Here is a 23,443-nt window from a genome sequence, read left to right as displayed (position 1 = left end):
AACTATTCCTGAACACAATTTAAAGATATAATAACAAAACATGCCTAAAAGAGTTCAGGCTGTGTGATGAATAATGGTGCTCATACCAAATATAGACTTTCAAGCTCATTAATGCAAATGAGCTTTTTTCATTTATCCAACCTTTTTCATCTTACATATCCCAACAGTCCTGAGGAGTATACTACACAGGATGTTCAACCCAGTCAGGCTTTCTTTGCCTTAGCTGTCCTAACAAAACAAAATAAGTTTTGTGTTCAGCATAAGTAACCATGGTGATTTAGCACAAGTAACCATGGTGATTTATCCAGGTAAAAGTCATGACACAGAATACTCTGACTTTTATCTTAACATCGCTTGCTAACCCATTAATCTCACATTGTAGTTCACCCCTCTGGACTGAAAAAACTCTTCCTTGGTTAAACCCTTCATGTTCAAATTTCTCAATGATTAGTCCAGGACTATTAGATGACTATTTTAATCATTTATCCAGTATTTTCACAGACAATTGACCAATTTCCCCTATTTATTTATATGGCTAGCAATCTTACTTTTATGTTAAGGTAACAATTCAAATTCTTTCAGCCTACTTTTGTATTGATATTTCATTGGATTAATCAATACTGAAAGATGAGAATTTAGTAGCATCAGCAAAATAATTGACAACATTTATGAATTTAGCTAGCTACTGTACAGTATTTCAGCTTGTTATCCATCCTGTTTAGCTCATAACATCATTTCTTTGTGCATGCTGTTGGCTAATAGTTCCAACTATTACTACTCGCTACTACTCACTTAGCGAGTTATCCACTTTCAATCACTTTTAACCATTTTATCTTTTGTAAACATTTCTACTTATTCGAAGTTTTCCCTTCACTGCCTAAAGTTCCTCAGGTCCACTAATTCTTTTATTTAATGGTAACAGCTGAGCTAGTCTTTTCATATACTCCTTGGCTAACCTACCGCAGATGTGCCCTGGATTAGGAATCACTGTCGTAGATCAACTAATGTCACCCTAATGCAGTAGACCCATTGTGTCTGACTGACAATAGACCTGAACTCTTTCACAGTGCAAGTTGTTCCATTACTCTACAACCTGCTGCTCATAAAAACAGGCTTTCTTGAAACTGCTTGAGTTTCCTCTCTGCACGGTGTAGCCATTAAACTTGTCAGTTTCCTCCAGCACAAGCTGTACATTCATACTGTGTGGAGGGCAATTTACAGAACAGGACAGAACTGTCATCAACCTCTAGTTCAGTGCGATCAGAACCGAGTCTCAGAGCTGCCTCTCTTCAGTGTGCTGCTATTAAACTCATCATGCTCAAAGCTCAGGTTATTATGCGACCTGGATATCATTAGCAGCTTCTCGCGCTTACTATAGTCGCGCCTCTCTGCCACAGACTGTGACACCTCCAAGAGCCGATCTCCTTGTTCTTCTCTGTCCTCCAGCCGCTTGTAGCCTTTGGTGCTGCCCCGACTGCCGCTGTTACTACGGCTGCTGTTGCTGCGGTCAAGTCGGGGCCAGCTGGGGTGCTTCCGCTGCTCTGGGTTTACGCTAAGCATACTCGGTCTGCGCTCCAAGTCCAGAGATTTGGAATGGCTGTTGAGCATGTGCAGAGAGGAGTTGGAGCCAAAGTCACTCTTTGCTGCTCCCGGGGAAAGCCAGCAGCCTGAGGTAGAGGAGGGAGCAGGGGAGAGGGAGGACGAGGATAAGGAGGAGCAGCGGGATGAGGAGGAGGCGGAGTTACTCCTGTGTAGGCCCGGTGGTTTGGAGGCCTTGGCAACGGATGCCACGGGAACCACCAGAGACTCCACAGAGGTCAGAGGCTGCGACCTCTCTCCTTCTCTTCTCTCTCCTCCTCTGTCCTCTTCAGTTATTGCCTCCATCTCCGGCTCATCAATAACACAGTTGTTGAGTTTTATAACAGGGAGTGTAAATGCAGAGATAGAGGAGGAGACAATAGAGCGTGCATGGTGTCCTCCCCTCTCTCCATCTCCATCCGCTGACCACTGGTGACGCATGGAATCCGAATGAACCAGCCCGACCCCGGGGCCACAAAATGGGCGATCCTTATAGAGGGGTGCCAATAGCCCTGCAAAGTTACAATCCATCTTAGCCTGTTCTCTACGTCTGTGATACTCCTCATCCCCTAACAACACCTCCTCCTCTTCTGTAGAACCTCTCCCTCCTCCGGCAATGCTTCCAGCACGAGAGAAAGCTAGGAGAGAGTTGCTGGCTAACCGTGCGGCAGTATCGCAGCCGAAGACTCGAAGATCTCCGACTTCTCTCACACAGGTGCTGTTCCGGTGTTGGTGTTGCTTTTGCTCTTTCTGCCTGAGGCGGTGGATATCGATGACTGTGGAGTACATGTCTCTCATATGGATGATCTACAGCAAATGAAAATCGTATTAGCAGAAGTAGAAGCAGCAGCATTTATTTTAGATTACCTGAAAATATTTGAAGCGTTTCATTAAAACACATTATCTCCCTGTAGTTTTAAATTTGTGCACGTTGCCACCGTGTGGCCTTGGGGGACATGTTTCTCACAAGGATTACCAGTAAAGGGAAGGGAGAAGGAGAGGGATAATTGAATCAAAGGAGAGAAGAAGAGAGCATGGAAACAGAGTGAATTTAATCAGAGGGAAAATTGCAGAGCTAAAGGTGGAAGGAGACTGGGAGAAGTCTGATCTGCATGTTATGGAGATGATGAATATGGATGACTAGAGTGTACATGCCCTTTATTTTGTAGAGAGTGGAGGAGGGACAGAAACAAGAATCAGTGACAGGGAAGAAATATTAACTACAAGTTCTGGCTTTTAAATTTAGAAACATTTGATGGAAATATTGCTAAAGAACCTACTTTTGAAGCAGATTATGCAAAAACTAAAGTTGCATTACCCACAAAAACCTTCCAACTTCTTTGTTTCCCATACAGTGTTTGAGTATTTCGACTGTGCGCATCCTGAAGCGATGATTTCAGCCTTACCTTGGTTTCCCTGTCTCTGTTTTCGTGAAGTATTGCATTAGCACAGATGAAAATAAAAATCCCAATGCCCATGGTGAAGGGCCCAAGCATCTTCATCCTCTCAGAGTGAAGATGCTGTTCTAGGAATCGCATCAGAGCGCTCTCAGTCTCCTTGGAAGGCGTACCTAAAACCACAAAACAGCGAGATGAGCCATGAGAGGAACAAACTTTTGCCAGCAGGTTTCTAGTCACCCTTCTTCACCTTGCCCATTGTGGCTCGCATTGGCTGCATCATTTTCTGTCTTGACTCCAGTTCCTCCTCCAGCGAGTATGGCTTTACTGTGAGGCCAGTAACCTAGCGTCGCCATGCCAATCCCTATGGCCAAGATGATTAGTCCCAGAAGGAGGAAAAACCCAGATGCAGAGTAGAGACGGAGTCTACCTCGCACCACTACGACATCGGTGCGCCTCTTCCTCTTCCTAAATGAAAAAGGATGGCAAGAAAACACAAACGGATTTTTGGAGGTAACAGTTTAACAGCAATGGGTAACAAATACAGCAAATTTTCAGAGACTGCAGAAGCAATTTCACCAACACACATTAGCTTTTGTGACAATATCCTCTTTCCTGCTGCAGAGGCAGCAATTTAAAAGGCTAATTTATAGTTCTGTCTACTGTGTTAAAATGAATGCACATGACAATCACCTAGGAGCGGCCTCGGGCGCGGCGTGTCCCAGGCCCGGCGATGTCGGTGGTACGGGCCGATGCTGAGAGCGAGCAGAGTCCTGGCGCTTTAGCTTGGCCAAGCCTGTTAGCACACCTGCCGCTGCAGTCATTCTTCACCTGCAGACACAAATTAGGAGTTAATGACTTTTAAATTCTACTGCCTAATCAGCATCCACATTACTGGTTTACAGTTTGTTGCTAAGAGATTGTTAGGGCCTTGGTGCATACAATTACAAGATGCTGCTGCTAAAAAAAGATGTATTTGGCATAGGTATGCACAGTATAGTCACAGTGAGGAAAAAACACAACTGTATCAAAACACAGATGCACATGTGTTTCAGCATAGTCACAGTCTCCCAGGTAGTCCTAATATATGATGTGTAAGACACGTAATAGTCAGTAGCACACCGTCTCCCACAGTTGTGCAGATCACAGCTCTGTTTGTGTGATTTAAAGCTGATGTGTCACCTCATGCACTTTTTCAAAGCTGTTTTATTTATTTTTTTGCTAACGGGGAAAGTGTGTCATGACGAAAGTGTGTTTTAGCATCTTTCCAAGTCCCAGAAATACTCTTTAGAGCCTAGCAGTGATACAGATGTAAGCACACCAAGCAGCACAACAGCCTGCTCTGCTCATGTTTTGTTCGGCTGCCTGTTGTCAGTCTTCAGGACGATCATGGGGACAAGTGTGCAAGTGTGCATGCACATGAAGCTGTACATTCAGGCCTGCAGGATGCTTGCAGGATGTAAAGGAAACAAACCCCAAAAGCATACTTGGCTTGTGATTTGAGTCTTGGGTAGTGTGTTTCATTCTGATTCACATCCTGTATTTATTGCTTTTGCATGTTTATTGTTTTTTTCTCCTGTCGTTATTTGCATTTTTTTTAAAAGCTGTTATAGATTTTAATAAAATACATCGCCTCAATTCTGTCATAACATTCGAATGAATCATGGTCTCTGGGCTCACCAGCTGCTCATACATCTATTATTGTTATTAAAGGAAGGGGGCTTAAACAAACACAGGTTTATTTTGAAAGCACTCATTTGGGTCTAAATGACTGTTAATCTGACCTCACATGAACATTAGCATTGTCCTGTTGCGCATGAAGAGGATTACATTGACTGAATTTGTTGCTGAGTGACCTTGGTACTGAATTTAAATGCAAATTTCAGATGAAAATGTGAAAACAGCTCAGCAGTTCAGAGCGAGCCCTGTAAAAATTAGCAGCGAACAACCGCTGGTTTTCTCCTGCTAATTTTATTTGTGATGTTTATAGGGTTTTCTATCAGACTACAGCCCCCAAAGGTAATCAGTAGGTCAATCACCCAGTTTATGTGAAGTGTGATCAAAGTTCTGAGTATCATCCTGCCCTCTCAAGCGCCTCCAGACTGCTTTCAGGAACTCACATCCTCAAACTTGCACAGAGAAAAAAAAAGCATCAACTTGTCTTTCAAACTGACCCATGCTTAGTATGGAGGCCCACTGCTGCTGCTCATAATTAAGTCTCCCTGCAAGACCCAACGTTTTCACTAGGGGTGCAACAATACTCGTATCGATATCGAACCGTTCGATACAGTGCTTTCGGTTCGGTACGCATGTGTATCAAACAATACAAAATTTTGTGTTGAGTGTTCAGTGGATCTGCGTTCGACTACTCCGCCTAGGCTGCTCTGTCGAGCGCAGATCCAAGCTAGCAAGACAGAAGCTAAGCTCGTTGCAACATGGCAAATTGAACCTCCCCCACCCTCATTCAGATGTGGCCTTTGGAACTATCTTGGTTTTCATGTGAAGCATGACCCTGATGGTAAGCGCGTCATGGACAAAAGTAAAACAGTATGTCGGATTTGCCACGCAATGCTCAATTGGTGGGAACTAGTGCGTTAGCGCAGTTAGCTTGTTAACGTGTTGACGCCGTCCAGCCCTACGCACGGGGCGATCCGCAGTAACTTGTTAACGGAAATTTGCCGCGTTATGGGGTTAATGTCATTTTAACGAGATTAACGCTGACAGCACTAGTGGGAACACAATGAATATGACTGCACATTTACGCCGACATCATCCTAGTGCAAAGACAAAAACAACAAGCACACATGCTACAAACTTTACCCGAGTCATTTAGACAGCCGTTAGCACATGATTCTCCTTATGGGGACCTGATATGTTTAATATGCTGCTGAGAATATACCCCAGAAGAAGCGTATAGTGTAGCTTTTATTTTGGAAAGAGCCCTTTCTCTGTAATAAACTCTCTTTTCCAAAGATGAGTGATTTCTCGATCAGATAGATTTATTATTTTGTTGTTTACATTAAATTTAAAAACAGTACTTTTGAGTTAAAATATATATTTATAATTTTAATAAATGACAAATTAAAAAGGCATGAACATTTTTTTGTATTGAAAAAATATTGAACCGTGACACCAAAGTATCGAACCGAGCTGTGAATTTTGTGTATCGTTGCACCCCTAGTTTTCACCACTTTTTACTTGAAGAGGACAGATAGTCCACGCCTGAAGGAAGCACATAAGGTCAAGAGCAGGATCAGGAGCATGCTCGCCTTTCCCACAAGGTTGTGCGATGTGAATTTGTGAAGCTATTAATGCAGAGCTCCGCTGTAACATCCTGATGTTTGAAGAACAACATCCAGAACCTGTGTTACTGTTCATGCCATAATGTGTCGGCACTTAAAACAGAAAGAAAAAAAGAACCTGCTTTTTGCTTCTTTGGCCACACAGGTTTGACTCCTCGCTTCTCCACGACAACGTAACAAAGTTGTACTCCAGTTGAGTGATCTAAAACTAGCAGCTGTGCTGGAAGTATGCGACGGTCCATGAGAAGATAATCCCAAACAGGGCTTTTTAAAAATAATACATTTGACTTGTATGTGCTGTTAACCCACCTGAGCACAAAAACAGCCATACAATGATGAATTTTGGCAGCAACTGGACATTCCAATATTTCACAAGTTCATTGTCTCCAATATTGAATAAGACTGTAGGTTTTTTTTTTGAACAGTTTCTACACAGTTTTTCAGTTAACAATTCATGGGAAAAATAAACAAAAATGGTTAAATCTATTTTTCTTGTTTTGTTTTGTTGTCTTTGAACCTTAGCTGGGTTCTCACATGCTGCATCACATACTTATTTTTCCTGACTCTTATGTACTCCGTTTACATCGCTGAGTCCTCACTTTGGGTTTTGGACCTTCCCCCAGTTAGCTGCATTTTGGTTTTCTCTTTTTCTGGAACCTTTAAACAGGAGAAACAACAGCTGTGATACTGATGAATGATGATCTTAACGTTGTGCAACACAATCATTTAAAGCTACGGTAGATTATCTTATGGTGTAGAGGTTAACACATTTGATTGGCAGGCATATGGCTCTTTGTTCAATTCCAGCTAGACACACACAAATCCCCTTAAGGGATGGTTCAGGAAGCTAGCTGCTGTGGTGACCCTTTGCAGCAAGGGAGCAGTCAAAAGTAGCTTTAGTAATATAAACTTTCATTTCACAAACAAGCTTACCAGCAAATAACTTGAGGCCAAATGTCTAGTGTAAACGTATAAAGCACTGAGTAGATTGTACTAATAACGGTGCACTTGAAACACTTCTACCCCCAAAGGCAGGGAGTATGCAATCAGTTCCATTTGCCTGTTTGTCAGCAGTCTAGTGTCCACAGTTTTCAAGATATAATTTTCCAATTTTGTGTGACGATAGACCAATAACAGCTCCAGCTGACGTCACCGTATTATAATAAGACAAATGTCATGAAATGTCAGTTTTAGCATGGCCGTCTCTCTCTGCTTTCTGAGTGCTATCAGACATGCTCGCTTATGTATTTATTAATTCATGATCACAGGCATATTCAGAAGAATATAAAGAATACTTTAATGACCCATTGCCTGACTTAGAACAAATGTGATGTCATTCTTTCTGTATTACTTACTTTTATGTACCATAGGCACATGTTCTGTGTAGTCATGTGTTACAAAGTTATTTGGTTCCCAGGTTTGGGCATGTGCACATGTCTGTATATATAAAGGATCACACAGATTTAGCATGGGAATGATAATACACCAATGACCTTCCCTTTTCTTTTTTTTGCTTCCACGTGTCCATCCTGTCTTCCTTTTTCTTCCAAGAAGGCACAATCTGTAAATCTCCCCCTCTCGCTTCCATTCTCACCCGCTGTCTGTGTGCTAATGCATTCTGGTTGTGACCCTGAATAATGTTTGCTTTCTCCTACTTTCATTCTTTCTCCACCCCAGCTTACTTTCTCATCTTATCGCTCTCTTTGTTTGTCTCTCTCTTCCCTCCCACCCTCTGTCCTCTTCGATCTATTTTTAATCTGTATCTAATTTTAATTGAATTTTATTCGGTCACTTTCCTGTTTTGCTCTATCCCTCCCTCCCTCCTTTCCTTCCTTCCTTTCTTTTCTTCTGCATATCTGAAAGCAATGAAGTCAGATTTAATATTCAAAATCAGACAAAGCTTTTAGTATTCAAAGTAACTGTGAATCACACACAAGACCAGACGTTCTCTCCTCCTACCCTCTTTTCTCCTTCTCACATTTTAATGTATTTTTCATGTCAATCATCTTATTGGTTGAAAAAAAACTGCTGTAAGAGAGCGCTCTCCACCACAGATGGTGAATCACACAAGGACAAACACAACCAGCCACTTTTCTCAGGTTTTCTGTGCTCCCCCTCACTCTGCCTCTCTCCCACCCTGATTCTCTCCCCTTCGCTCCTCGGTGTGCGTCAAACAGGAACCCACACAAATGTTTCAAGAGCAACGGGAGAGATTTCCTCGGTTTACCGAACCAGGAGGAAAAAGGATGGACGGCGGTGGCAAAGAAGAAGGGTAGCGAGAGTTGGAGTTAGGAGTAGAAAGTAGAGGATAGATGACAAAAGGAATGCAAGAACAGAAAAAGAATGAGGATGGAGTATATTTATTTACATCAGTTCATGTAAGGTGCAACACTGAGTCATGCTTTCACCACAGAGGGACAAAAAAAGGGAACAACTGTTCTGGGACAAAGTGGGGGTGATGAGTGATCGAAAGAGCATTAAAAAAAAAAGCCTGACGAAAACAAGAGGAGGGTAAAAATGCTTTTCCTGACAGCCGTGAAAAGACCGCAAAAGAAAACAAGCTGAGTGCATCCATAGTTTTAACAAGACTGGAGTAAAAAAAAAAAAAAACAACATCAACAAAAAAAAAACAAGTGGAGCAGAAAAGAAGAAGTGCTGTCACACAGATAACACCAGCAGCCTAATGAGAATGCACTCAGGCTCTGACACATAAAGGCTTTCCATGTGCAGTGACCAAAAGAGATGAAAGTTAGCATTCAGTAATCGAGCTCGCCACATGCATTCAGTTCATGTCCTCCTTCTTCTTCTATTTTAAAGACTTACTGTGATCTTGTTGCTTAAACAGTGATGAAACACACAAAACTTGTGCAAAAACCTGCTGCTTCTTTTCCAGTCCGCTGCCTTGCTGGGCAGTTCTCTAAATCGGTCTAAAATTAATAATAAATCAGGCCTCGTGTGATCACCTTAGTAATTGCTAAATTGCTGCAGCAGGTTTATCTTTGCGTGCTTTCGGTAAGGCACGAAAACATATTAAAGCAATTTGCCCCACCCTTTCAGGAAGCGAACTCATTCTCTGTGAAGTTATTTAAGCATTTGGAGACGTTTTAAATAGATGCATCACATCTCTCAGGGCAGAGAGTTCCCTCGGCACATTGTAACACCTCCTTTTTTTGTAGCGTGATAATGTCGATAACAGCTAATCTATAGGTGACGCCACGTGATATATTGTCCCTATAGCAACTATATGCTGCTGCTAGGTGACACGTTTCCATAGCAACTGCCAGCTGTGTGCACTGGGATGACAGGTGCATCATTAGCATGCGTACTATCAACACAGGGGCATTCCCCATGCATTATTTTAAGCCAGTTTTGACTTGTTGACCTTTAAGTTGTTTCCACCTCTACCTCTGCGTGAAAGAGGTTTGATTAAGAGGGGGAGGGAAGGAAAGGATGCTGGAGACTTTTAAATCTGAAAGGGACACACCGGAGACCTATATTTCTTTTTTTTTTTTCACAGCTACCTTCAGGGTTTCAGTTACATCTTGTTTATGCGATTTGTACTAAGGCTCTACAACCCAGCTTTCTCTAAATCCTCACATTAGAGAGGAAATGATGCAGCGTGGAAGAGGAACGAGAACATGACAGGTGGGATAGAAGGAGAAACTGAGAAGCTGAAGGGAGAGTAAAGATGTGAGACTGGAAGGAGACACAGCCAGAGGAAGGAGACAGGGAGTAAGCGACTACAGGAGACACTTTGATCTACATTTAACAAACTCCAGAGACTTTTTATTTTTTGTACTCTGAGCATGCTGAGGAAAGTTTGTTTCAAATGACTCACTGCAGTGAAGTGTGCGCTGACATGTCATGGAGAAAGAACTTGAATATGGACACAGATGGAGTACGAAGGAAAGAGGCAAGGAGAGATGTAACGAGAGAGGAATGAGCAGGAGGATAAAAATGGAGCTTGCTAGGGAGGGAAAATCTGGCATCCAATGTTGCATGTCTCCTGTTACAATTATAGTGGGTCATTTGTTTTTGTTTATGCCGTAAAGTTCTCTGCTGAGGTTAACTGAGGCCATGAAAATGCAGAGACAGACAAAGCCCCCCCCCCCCCCCCCCCTGCTGCTGAAGTTAAGGTCATCTGCCATAATCGCATGGAGCTGAGAGTCTAACATGGAAACAACACACCAGCACGACTTAATAGCGTGGTTTTATTTTAATTCAGTGAATATAATTATGACTTTTTAATAGTTTTGCTAGTATTCAGAATATTAAAATGTAGTTCACTTAATGCTCTCGAGCCAGTCGTGATGGAAATTAACTTGCAGGAGTTAAGAACAAAAAAAGTGAACAAAATCAGATCTTTGTGTTCTGTCCTTTTAGCTTAAAAAGCTTAAACAATTATACCATCAAGCTTTTTTTGTGTTTTTTTTTATTTATTCCCATGTCAAAATAAAGCACTTCAGATTCATTGTACACCTACGCTAATGGTGACAATAATGTAATTCATGAAAGAGTGAAAAAGACTGACTTAATTTGATAAGAATGAATTTACTGCTTGCCAATTTATTTGCTTCTCTCGTAGCTCTGCCCATTCAAGTTAGATCCTCCTCTGCTCTCGAGCAGAGTCAATAGGCTGTTATCATAAACTGTATATAACACAGATATCAGCCGATTAGCGCTAAGCAACAGTTTAATAAAACACAATAAGGATCACTCACTAAATAGAAGCCAAAACGTCTTGGACTGGATGAAGATGGGTATAAACTTAGCAAAAAAGTAAGGAAATGTTGCGTTTGGTTGATGTAACAATGCTGTAACAATGTTTCTTGGCGATAAATCTTATACAAACAGTATAAAATGCATGAGCAGAGTTGAGTATAGGGGTTGCACCCATTAAATATGTGCCAAATTTTCTGTGCCAAAGCCAAACAGATTGTTCTGCTATTAACTCTTGTTTGGTGCCATTTATTTGATTGGATGATTTAAGTCTGAAGAAACACGACATATTAGCAGTTTACACAATTTATTAATTTAACAAACAGGTGCCTCGGGAGGTGGAAGAACGATGCACAACTATAACAAATTTTCCACTTGAGGTTGGCTCCACAGACTCTCAATGTCCAAAATTATAGATCTACAAAGCACATTTACAGCCGGGTGCAAAATATGAATTCCCTCCTCATAACTCATAACAACTCTGACTGAGGGGAAGTTTTGTTTTTGTCACCTGGATAATTGACATAGGTTCATGGCTGCCTTGACTGATAGGTGTCCCGGCACGGGCTCTGGAGCCAGTTAGTTTCTGCTAGGCTTCGTCCACTACTGCCAGTCATTAAACTGCACCTCTTCAGTGTATGTGTGTGTGCGCGCGCATGCTCTTTAAGCCTGTTGGAGCATTTTTAATGGATTGTCTGTCAAAACATTATGGCTTGCTGTGCAGTACAGACCATCCCAGAAATTTGCACGCATCACTTGGTGAGTGGAATTTTGCACTAAATAGTTGATATGTGTGTGTCTGTGTGTTGCACTCTTATATTTTCTGAATGGTGTTTACTTATCAAGCTGCCTAGTATAAATGTCACCTTCACATTCATATAAGATAATATTTGGCTCCAAAAACACATTGGCAGTCAAAACACTGACTGACTGTAATTGTAAGAGCTTGCATTGTGTCTGAAGGCCGCCAAATGGCGATAGATGTGGTTGCAAAAAAGATTTCTGGTTCTATTTAAGTGGGAGAATGTCTTATGTTTATTTTGAATAAAAAATGCATCCAGTTTGTAAATCTTGATGATACCATGTTTCAAAAAAACTGAATTATCTGTGCTATACCTACAATGGCTACGGAATTGGCAATCACAAGTCATATTGGCTAAATAAGCGTGTGGCTTCACAGTCAGACCTGCCCCCTTCATCACATCCTATTGTTTGCAACCACGATAGCAACAAAACCAAAACACTCATGTCGAGGTTTCAAAATGTGGCTTCAGAAACTCATGTTGAGGGTGATGTCACAGTCACTACATCCACCTTTTATGCTAGCTATGGTAGGAGCACATAGTAGGATTTTATAGAACACTGTACAAGTGTAATATGGACTAGCTAGTGTGATCTCTTACAGATGACTTCTCTGCTTCTCCAGGCATTTAGTGACTGTGAAAGTGAAGACACATGGATTATGCATGCTGTGCCCTGCATACACAACGGGAACAAATCTCTTTCATGCAGCCAGATGTTTCAGTAATCCACTTTGTTCACTCCTGACATGTTCTCTAGTTGCCTTTCCAGAAAGTTCAGAGGTCACACTCAGCTCCAGAAACACACCCCACATCTGCTCGATCAGCTGCAGATCTAAAAAAAATTGTGCTGGTGCACGTCCTACAAAATATTTGTTTTTGTCTGCTGCTTTTCACCTACCTTGAAAAGCTCATGCTGTCCAACTCAGAACCCGCTACATGGCACTTTGGCCAATTAGTAGGTGTAAGTAACAAGAGCAGTGACAACGACATGAACCCTGACAAGATCAGCATTATGTGAGAAAAGGAAAAAAACTGGCGACATGATCATTTTTTTTAACCACTTCAGCGTCACATACTCTGCTTGTTGTAACATTTCTACAACGATTGGATATAGTGCAGAAAAATACAGCACGAGTTGTAGATGAGAATACGTTATGCAGTAATTGGCAACTCTTACACTTCTCATCAATATGAATATAACATTGTACTGCTGAAAATTTAAAGTGAACAAGCCTGGTTGGGAGTCACCAAGCTCCTAAAGGTAGTAAAAATTAAATGATGTAAGTTTCCTAGCCTAACAAGTACAACAGAGCACACTGGAGTGAGATCTGTGTGGGTTAAGTCAGTCTGTGCACGCAGAGGTCTAATCAGCCAGAGGTGACTTTGTGCAGACCCTGTTGAATCGTATTAACCTTATCGCATCTGGCGCTGCTGCTTTCCAATGTAAAGGACCGCTGTGATTTATGTCTGTTTCCTTGGCGCTCTTAAGGGAACAGATAAGACTATCAGAAGTAAAAGAAGAAGAGAAAAAAAGAGGAAAACAGATAGAAACGAGTGTTTGTGTAGTGCCACACTCCTACAGACTCATGGTCAGGGGGTGAGTCATCTGTCTGGAGAATATGTCCCTTTATGTTTTCCCGCTGACCTTTTGGCAGTGCATTTTCTGAAGCGAGTGCTGGAGTGTCAAATCATCCACCCCCTTCACCATCTTGTTTTTTCCCCTCGTTATTTTGATGATACATACTCCTTTTATTTTTTAAACTCTTTTTTTGCACATATCCTTCACGCTGACTCAGTGTCATTGCCTCCTGTGATAAATTCTCTACTTAATTGAATTAAGTTTTGCATCGAATCATCAGATGCTTATGCCAGGCGTAAGAGCGTGCATGTTTGTGTGTTTATGAACTGGAGTGAGCCCCCTGTTGATTCCATTAAAATGACTCATTCTGTCTTCCTCACAGCTCTGAGTGTCAGTCAGTCACCCACACTCATCCTGGGACGCGAGCTGGCCCCAGCAGCCCTGCAGCAGTGGTGGACAAACTGGACTGAAACATGAAATAATTCATTTGTGATGTTGCTTTCCTTAATTTGATTACTAACATTTTTTTCCAACCCCAAACCAGAATTGGTTCTTCTCCACACACACAAAAAGATCTTATTATTTCATCAAGGAGGTCTTTGGAGTGAAAAAACTGAAGGAACTGCTGACCTACCAAAGGGGGTATTTAAACAGGATTATCCGGTTAGCACGATATCTGTGACGGAGGATTAACCAACACATCACTCGACTTCCTAATTATTCCCAAATTAAACCCAGATCCAGTTCTCTGCAAAGTGTTTGGCAGCTAAATTTGTCTTATTATGAGCCATTTGGCTGAGTGAGTTACCCTAGTTCTTCAAACGGCCCTCAAGGTGAGGCTGACTCTTAATTCAAAATCATTTCATTCACGCTGCACGATAAAACCAGTGACGGTGCACCTCCTGTTAAAGTGCTCCACATTCTTCTTCTTTTGAATCTTTAGAAATGTGCCCATGAAAAGGCAATCATCACATTTCTCTATGTTCACCTCAAAGTCGAGTTTAACGTGCGTATAGATGAGACGACTCTGTAAAATCATAACTAGAAGCCAGTCGTGGTCTGTATTCCACCTACTCAAGTGTGATGTGGAAACAAGAAGCCTCTGGTGCACATGCACTGTGCAGCACTGAGCTAGTTTATTGCATAAATGTTTGTAAAGACATTAAAAGTCATATATTACTGTTACATCTTTGTGTGCTCCTAATATTGCTTGAAGGTTTCTGACAATAGGCTCACTAAAATTGTTTGACCTTTAATGATCTTTAATCCATCTTTGGAGGCTTACATGCATGCCATCACGTTTTCTTGGCTACCAGTTGGCCAATGATAATCAAGAGACAGCAGGCTGGCCTAAACAAAGGATCATCTCAGCCTTGGCACAGTAAAATGATCAGAGGATTCCCTCCAAGATAAAACAGCAAATAAACAAACCACACAAAGATTAGCACAGCTCATAAAAATGATAATAGTAAGATGACACGTATCCCCACTCATCAGTCTTTCAGGTGGCTTGTGGCTGATGTTAAACCTTTTTATTCTTCAAATATTAACACTGAGCGTTGTAAAATATGCATGTAAATAAAAGGGAGACTGTAAAACTGTCAGCTTAAATCTGCTTGAATACGTCTCCCCTTGAAGAGTTTAAACCACAACTAAGCTCTTACCTTTTTACAAAAGCCGAGTTTTCACCGTCAGTGTGCCATTAGGCATGCGGAGGGATTAGGCTATAACCTAGGGACAGTAAAAAGCCATCTTCCACTTTGAAGGCTACTTCCAGTGAGATGCCATGCTGGAGAAAATGAAGATGACAGGAGACGGTTCCACTCCCAAGCGGCAGTACTATTTGCTGACATCCAAGCTCCTTATTAACGGAGACGACGATGGTCGTTAGGCTTCTGTGGTTCGCCAAGTGAGACTGAAATATTACAAAGTGCCAGTTCTGATGACTTTATCCTGCGCGAGGCACGTTTTACGCCATATGGAGAGTACGCGCGCTCGAGACAAGGAGGGTGGCGAGGCACGCTAATTACGACTGAAGGAAAATCCTTTCTGCCTATTTAAAGTCCTAAACGAAGTGGTTGTAATTCCCCAGCGGAGAACTCTGTTTTATTTGTGAGAAAAGACAGCAAAGGAAGCTGATATGATACCCGTCCTTCGACTGGCTCGATGTAATGCGTAAAACTCCCGGTATCCTTGTTTTCGAAAAAAAAGAACTTCAATTTGCGTAAAGAGGGAGAAGGAAAATATATATTTTTTAAAAACAACCAAAAAAACGTCTTAGAAGCAAGGAGTTTCGTGTAAAGAAAATTGGTGAAAAGTGTAGAGCGCGTTTTATTCCGCTGACTTGCAGAGAGAAGGGGCAGCTCCAACCATTTCTTCTAAAAGCGCTATAGGCTTGTGAGAATGTGTGAGCGAGTGAGAGAGGAAGAGGAGGGAGAGAGAGAGGTAGATGGGGGTGAATGTGTTGTACGCGCGCTGTAGCACTTTTATATGCATGTGTGCGCTTCGGGCGTGTGCGTGTTTACGAAAGGAAAGCAGGCAGGCTTCCACGCGGGGCACTTTCTTGCATGTGTAGGGCGCAGAAGACAAGAAGCGAGACTGATTTCTGAGGGGAAACATATGGACATGTCATTGCTTTCTAAGCAAAGACAAACATGGATCCGCTTGCAGTAGTTTTACAGATCTTTGTGGGCGCAGTAAGCAGCAGGAGTCTAAAAACTGGGTAACCATAAAAGGCCGAGGAAGAGTAAGCATGCTTTTATGTCTAACTGCGGCACTGGCACGTTTAATTCTCCGGGTTTTCATGTAAATAGACATCAGATGTTCAGATGCAGCTCTCGGCGCTGTGTCTTTGTAAACTTCTCAGCTTTTCTTTCTACACACACACACACACGGAGCGAGAGAGAGAGAGAGAGCGAGCAGCAAAAACGTTACAGATGTTGGCATGTGTGTCATTTCCTGTGTTTACAAGCTGGAAGAGTTTCAGGGAAGTATAGCAGCTGGGTGGAGCTGAAGAAGAGAATTTAAGGCATTTGGGCAGATATCTAACAATAAACAGTAGGTGTGTGTCTGTGTGTGAGAGAAAATGTAAGAAATACAGAGAGCCCATTATTTGTTCAGATGGCTCAGATTAAGTTGGTGAGAAATGAAACCTCAAGAGCAGCTGAACATACACATGCAGAGGAGGCGATAGTCTTTGTATGTAGGCATCATTTTTTACCCTGAATGTGACCCTTACATACCATCTTTACCCCAATCCATCTCATGCCAATAACAAGTGTAAATGACTAATTATTATGTAATTATTATGTAATTAATGATTGATCAATATTATTTACTCCCTCTTGATCGCAAAATTTTTGTATTATTTTATGAGCTACTGATTGGTGGGTTTGTTCTTATACCCAGAGCCTTGAATACTGCTGAATAGTCAAAGCTGGTAGTATCCCAGGTACTCACACCGTGTCTTTAGTGCCAGTTGTAAGAACAGCATTGCTCCAAGCTCATCTCTTCTTAACCCAAAACACAATCCTTTCCTAATCCCAACTTTCACAAAATAGTTTGGCGGTTAAACTAAGAGCCATCAAAGCAAAAGTAAACAATAAAAAGTGGAGCAAAACAGGACACAAACTGCTGTCTAAGAGTTCACAGTATTTAAGCCACCAGCAGTTTACACAAGAAAAGTGCTACATCAGTACCTGACATGTCTACTGTGCTTAAAAGTTTTACATTTTTAAAGTCTTTTTATACTTCTATATTTTGCTTCTAAGGAGCAGAATTGCTTGTAGTCTTGAGCAATAGCTCTCCAGGCTTTCTGAAAATGTACCGACCATTGTTGTTTTTTTAAAAAACATTTTTATATTTATCTTTAGGCATTAAAAAAAAGAATGCCAATGATAACTCAGTTTGACAGACAAAGAGTATTTTTTGAACCTACAAAGGAATTTTCAATGCACTATTAGCCAGAAATGTGTGCAATTAATCTTCAGAACATTTGAAGAAATTGCACAACTGAAGGAGAAATTACAAAGGAACTGGGCATTGCATCAGTAGCTACAAGTGTTATGGATCCAAATTTAAAATTTGTGGTACAAATGATAGTTGGTATGTATGGAGGAGGTCAGGGTAGAAGTTCAACACTAAGTGTTCAACACTGGAGGCTCTGTCATGGTTTGGGGATCTTTTTTAAATTGGTGGAATTATGACTGCAGAAAAGTACCATCAGGTTTTGATCCACCATGCAATACCATCTGGAAAACATCTTCATTTTTCACGACTACAGGGATCATGGTCACACTGCTAATGTAGTGAAAAGCATACCTGATAGAAAAACCCACAATCCGGTTGTTCAGTGATGACGCGACGAATCCTACTTCCGGGTCTAAAGTAGTCTGCGTTTAATATGGCTTTTGTGTTGTTAACATGTTTAATGTTATGTATTTTCTTCTATTTGATCTCAAAAAGCTCCTAAAACAGTCAGTGATCACTGTTGACCTCCCTCGGCTTTTATTACCGCTAATCATTTATTTAAGCTCAGTTTTTAAAACCTTAGGGTGTAACTACAGCCCAGCCCATGCAGCAGTATATGAATGACTAACCTCGTATTGTGGATGGATTATCTCAGTTGTTCTCCTGGCTGAAGTTTGGTCCTTTTACAGCATCCTGCCATGCGATTACATTTGTTCCTGACCACCGAGAACACTCACGGTAACTTTTATCGAGTGGAAAAAAAAGTTAGCTTGTTTATATTATGCTAACGTAGCTGTGTCGCTAGCGGTCACGCAGCACATCATTATATACCAGCTAGCCCAACTTCAGTAACCCTACAAACGTTACTGCTGTTTAGTTTTCTGTCTTCATTTATGCTGGAAGTGATAACAGAGCTGTACGTTTTAATTTGTTTCCAAAACCCCGCAGTCAGGACATGCTATATTGTATTTAGATAGAAGCTAGCGAGCTAACTCCCTGCTAACTTCTAACTCCGTTAAATGTCATAAATTCGGTTTTCATGGATGCCTGGATGTTAAACTCAATTGTTACACCTGGTAGAGCAGAACGCTGATCATTTTATTAAAGATGAAAGACTTTAGACAGTTTTTCAACTCTCAGTAATGCCATAGTGATCGTTTGATATATGGACCTGCAGCAGAGTTTAGGCCCAGACACGGCTAGTGACGTTAGACTGAACAACCGGATAGAAGATAATCGGTCATGGATTGGCTTCCCCGGAGCCTGGACCTCATTATTATTGAAGCAGTGTGGGACAGACAATGAAACAAAAGGGAGTCAACATCCAAATAAGGGCTCTGAAGTTCCTTCAGGAAGCCTGGAGAACTATTTCTGGAGGCTACTTAAAGAAATGACAAGTAATCTGCGTAAGAGAGTTCAGGCTGTGTTGAAGAATAAAGGTTATCATACCAAATACTGACTTTGAAGCTTATTAGAATATAAATCTTTTTTTCTTTATATATTATATTTTAGTGTGTTTTTACCTATTTCAGTAATTTGCTCCATCTATTTCACATTTCACAGTAACATCCCGACAGTCTTTGTAAACTGTTTGTTAACCAGTCAGTAAACATTATTGTTTAGTTGCTTATTAGCCGTAAAAAGTTTAAACAGGGCCCAGTTAACCATAAATTCACTAATTATGAACGACAGCTCATAGCGTTTTCTTGAGCCACATGCACATACACCCTCCCAGTGACAGACGTGGCCTATTTAAATCCTCAAACACGCAGCTTTGCAGCTTTTTCTGATTTTTTGTGGAAACATCTGGATCCTATAACATACCAAAAACTCTCATCTGGAAATACAAACCGATACATGCTCCAGGCGATATCCACAGTTATCCATGAAGGTGGTCAGTCAGTTGCTCTGTTTACATTTCATAACGGACTAAAAGGAAAACATACTGTAGAGGGGCGGGCGAGAACCAGAATAAGATGTGGGGAGAGCGTGGGAGTTAGAGGGGAAAAACAAAGCCTTACATTGTTTACCGGTACACTTCTTGTTTACAAGCCCTCTTGAGATTATGTGATTTACAAAATGTGTTGACTTTTTGGTGTTACACTTATTGTAAGCAGCTGTGGACGAGAGTCTGCAGCTAAATAATTAATGGGAAAATGTAATTGAGAGGAGATTTGGAAAAAGGGGGTGGAGAGAAAATGTTGATGAAGGAGAGGTAGAGGGAAGAAGAGAAAGAAGGACAGCAGAGAATTTTTCAAATTCCTTTCACTGTTTATCATTTCAAATGAGGATATTTGCAAGGATGAAATAAAGACTGACAGACAGCGAGGGAGCTGGAAGCCAGAGGACAGTATTCACAGATCATTTCACATGCCATGATTGGAGGATTGGCTAAAGGAGAAAGAAACAAGCTGACGAATGATTTAAAGCAGCCACTAATGATTTTTTCCCCATTATTGACTGATCATTTGTTCATGCTTTCCTCTCTTTCCTCCTGCTGCGTGTTTATCTTAAACAAATTAAGATGCAAACCACGTCTGTGTGTCGTTATGTGCTATTCAGACACACAGCATGGATAGTACAGCCTCTCGGCTCCCACATAGAGCATATTGACATGTAGGTCAATGAGCCCAAGTGAGCTCATGAGTATCCCTCCCTATTGGTCTGTTTTGAAATGATTTTCAGAGACCTTAAAAACAGAGCGGGACAAAAAGCTGAGACGCAGCATGTTCATCTCTGCTCCTCGGTGGATGCAGCACAGATTGTTTAAGCTCACTCGTGTGGTGTAAACAGTCCCTTTGGTTGCAGGAGCACGCTGCTGAACTGAGTCATCGCTCCCATTTTTCACACTCGTATCATATCAGGTCTGGAGCTGCTGTTTCATTTGTTATGACTGGATCGCAAGCAAAGGCGACCAGCTTTACGGTTTGTTACATTTTGTAAGAGAACATCCTGTTGTTTGCCTTTTGAGGTTTTAGTTTTAGTGCCGGCTTAATAATTCATAATGCCTTGAAATGCATCTAAAATGCCGTTGGGCTTCAAAGGTTTTACTGTGCTTATGTCACCACTGATAGCCTGAGCTGAGTTGGGTTGAAACACAGATTCATTGTCACATGTTTTAATTTGTTATATATTTCCCTGACCTGTGAGCTTGGTAGGCTGGCGACTTGTCCAGGGTGGACCTGGCCTTTCACCCTATGGCAGCTGGGATAGCTTCTATCCCTTCCTAACAGCCCTGAGCTGGATAAGCAGTTAAGAAAATGGATGAATGAATTGCTATTGAGGCTTTCTGAAAGTCAAAGACAAGTTTTAACTCATGCCAATGATGCTTTTGTCTCTCACACAGTGCAACAAGTGATACACTGTCAAAATGAATAGATCAACTTGATAGATATTCTCATTGACTTCTCAGCTGAGGGTTAGATTAAGATGACTGACAGCTACCTCAATTCTTCTCCAAGGCATAGAAATAACTGATAAAAGTAATAATGTCTCTATAATTAAGACTTCAGCAGTAGATCCTTTCATTTGTGTAAGTCAAAAGGTGATGCCTGCTTGATTGCATTAAGTCCCCTCTTTATTGTGCTCGCCAAGTTATATGTGAACAATTTTTGTGTGAAAAAGGTCATATAAAAGAAAAGCAAAGGGTAAACGTAAAGAATAAGAAATGCTTCGTCACTCATCCAACTGACTTCTTCAGTCTCAGCTGACTGCAGGTTTGCCCAACCTTTAAACAGTACATTTGCATAATGACAGAAACCAGCTCCATTGCAGAGAGAAACGTGCAATTTCACCCAATGTGGCCAGTTTGTATATGGAAGATGTGGAAAACAGGGCTCTGTTATCATATCTTGGAAGACCACTGAGCCTTTGGTTGAGGTTTGTAGATAACTCGGTGGACAAACACATCACGTTCATCGGGGAGGATATTAAAAATGACAGGCTAGCCTTCTTAGACTGTGAGATTTCCATCAGTAATCTGGAACATTTAAAAGTTGATGTGTAGCGTAAAACAGCACATACGGATCAGTATTTAAGGTTTGACTCTCATTATCCACTTGGAGCACAAACTGAGAGCGAACACCATCCACACAGATACAGCGACCAGGGAAGCAGAAAAACATATCAAGAAGGCCCTGAGTAAATGTGATTATCCCAGCTGGGCATTTGTTAACGTTGGGAAGGCACCTAAAGAAAGCCCCAGGCAATTCAGGAGAGAAGAAGGACAACTGCTGCCTGAGCGAAAACCTTTAGTGATCCCTTATATGTCAGGAGTATTGGAACAGCTGAGATGCATATTCTTTGTAGAACAGAGCCTCTGTGGCTTTTAAACCCCCCAAAATTGGTCTACCCTGAGGATCCGGTTCTCCGACGCAAACAGAGTAATAAGGTGTACGCTGCTAAGTGCCAGGAGGACTCCCGTGATTTATACATCAAGGAAACCAAGCAACCTCCGGCGAAGCAAATGGCACAACGGAGAAGAACTAACTTGTCAGGTCAAGACTTGGCAGTCTATTTATACCTACAGGCCAGTGGCTACTCTTTCAATCACGAGGATGTACAGATCCTGCACAGGGAGGAATGCTGGTTTAAGCAGAGAGTCAAGGAGGCATATCTGTGTGAAAATGGAACAACCATGTCTGAACCAAGAGGAGGGCACATGAGGAGACGTCTAAATCATTCCCCAACTCTCTGTGAGCAGTACCCGTGGCCATTGGTCATTACATTTTGGTTATTAAGGATCATGAAACTGACCTCATTATTAGTGAATGGTGCTGGTTTCAGTGATCAAGCAGATGCACTGTTTATGAAGTTGGAGAAAAGAGACTGATGAGTGACAAAACTTGTTCTACTGAAAGTGTTACATCCAGGTGAATAGAATCAACTTTCTGTGACAGTAAAACAACATCCACATGAATACCAGGTTCATGTTTGCTTACTATTTATCTTCAACATAACCTGTAACCATTTCTTCTCTATGTAAAGACTTCACAGAGACATATGATTTAGAGGGAGAAGTCACTCACCAGATCAGCCACCTTCTTCAGATGCTTTACAGTGCTGTTCTGATGTTCACATAAACATTATAAGGATTTTGAGCAGTTAACCAGGTTCAGGATAGGCACTGTGATCGGTCTGTGGCAAACCAAAACATACTCTCCAGTCTGTGATGTATTGTGTGTTGTGACAGCTTTCTGCTACAGCCAGCATTCAGACTGTCAGCAGCTTGTGCTACACTGCATCTTCTGTGAAATATCAGCACGCAGGCCAGCCTTCTCTTCCCAAAGGCATCCATTAGCCTTGGACACTAATGACCTTGATGACTGTTCACCAGTCTTTCCTTAGATCACCTTTTATAGGTACTAAATATCACTTCACACTCCGCAAGACAAGTTTTGAAGATGCTCCAACCCAGTGGTTAAGCCATCACAATGTGGCCCCTGTTGAATCGATCGTATTGTTATGCTTGAGCATTTTTTCCTGCTTTCAACACATCAGTTTCGAGAACTGACTGTTCTCTTGCTGTGTTATATATCCCCACCACTTGACAGGTGCCACTGATGCAAGATAATCAATGTCATTTAATCACTGCGTCAGTGGTTTTAATGCTGTTGCTAACTGGTGAAAGCAATATGTAAATAATGTGTTAACTGGTAAGCTTTAGCTTTGTTGGCAGGTAGATTGTTATCTCCCTCCTCATTCTAAACATTCTAAACAAAGCTGGCTTCATATTTAGCATGCGTGCCATTTGTCATTCACTGAAATGTTCTGCCAGGAAGCAAAATGGTGTGTTTTTGCAAAATGACAGATTGTTCTTTTAATCCCAGCTGCTTTTACTTTTAGCCCTCATTACAGCAGTTACAAACATACAATCATCCAAACACCTTAACTTCAAGGTAAAATACAGTCACACATTCAGTTCCCATCCTGCTGATTTCTGAATGTTTAGCAGAGAAGCACAGACGAGTGTGAGAAGTTTCCTGAGAGCTTCAGAGTAATAAAATGTACCAGCACACAAACCGCTTGCAGAGGGACAGCTAGTTATGACGCCCACCTTACTCTTCATGCAACCCCCCCTCCTACTCCCCTGCTCAC

At 41.5% G+C, this 23,443-nt stretch overlaps 1 protein-coding gene across 3 annotated transcripts; it reads right to left on the bottom strand.

Annotated features, from left to right (window-relative positions):
- Nucleotides 1-22: 22 nt before the first annotated feature.
- Nucleotides 23-17,077, bottom strand: tmem200a (transmembrane protein 200A). 3 transcript variants are annotated; one of them, XM_026142630.1, is made up of 6 exons: nucleotides 15,043-17,077; nucleotides 6,828-6,934; nucleotides 3,669-3,806; nucleotides 3,226-3,443; nucleotides 2,985-3,148; nucleotides 23-2,385 (listed from the first exon to the last, which is right to left on the bottom strand). In XM_026142630.1, exons 3-6 carry the CDS (start codon nucleotides 3,797-3,799, stop codon nucleotides 1,261-1,263), a joined length of 1,638 nt encoding a protein of 545 aa, XP_025998415.1. In that variant the 5' UTR covers nucleotides 3,800-3,806; nucleotides 6,828-6,934; nucleotides 15,043-17,077; the 3' UTR covers nucleotides 23-1,260. The 3 variants fall into 3 exon arrangements, with proteins under 3 accessions (XP_025998415.1, XP_025998413.1, XP_025998414.1); XM_026142628.1 differs by lacking the exon at nucleotides 6,828-6,934; XM_026142629.1 differs by lacking the exon at nucleotides 15,043-17,077 and having other exon boundaries at nucleotides 6,828-8,008.
- Nucleotides 17,078-23,443: the final 6,366 nt, after the last annotated feature.

Source organism: Astatotilapia calliptera, chromosome 15, assembly GCF_900246225.1.
Source record: "Astatotilapia calliptera chromosome 15, fAstCal1.2, whole genome shotgun sequence".
NCBI lineage: Eukaryota > Metazoa > Chordata > Actinopteri > Cichliformes > Cichlidae > Astatotilapia > Astatotilapia calliptera.
This window is presented reverse-complemented; position numbering and strand designations above follow the sequence as displayed.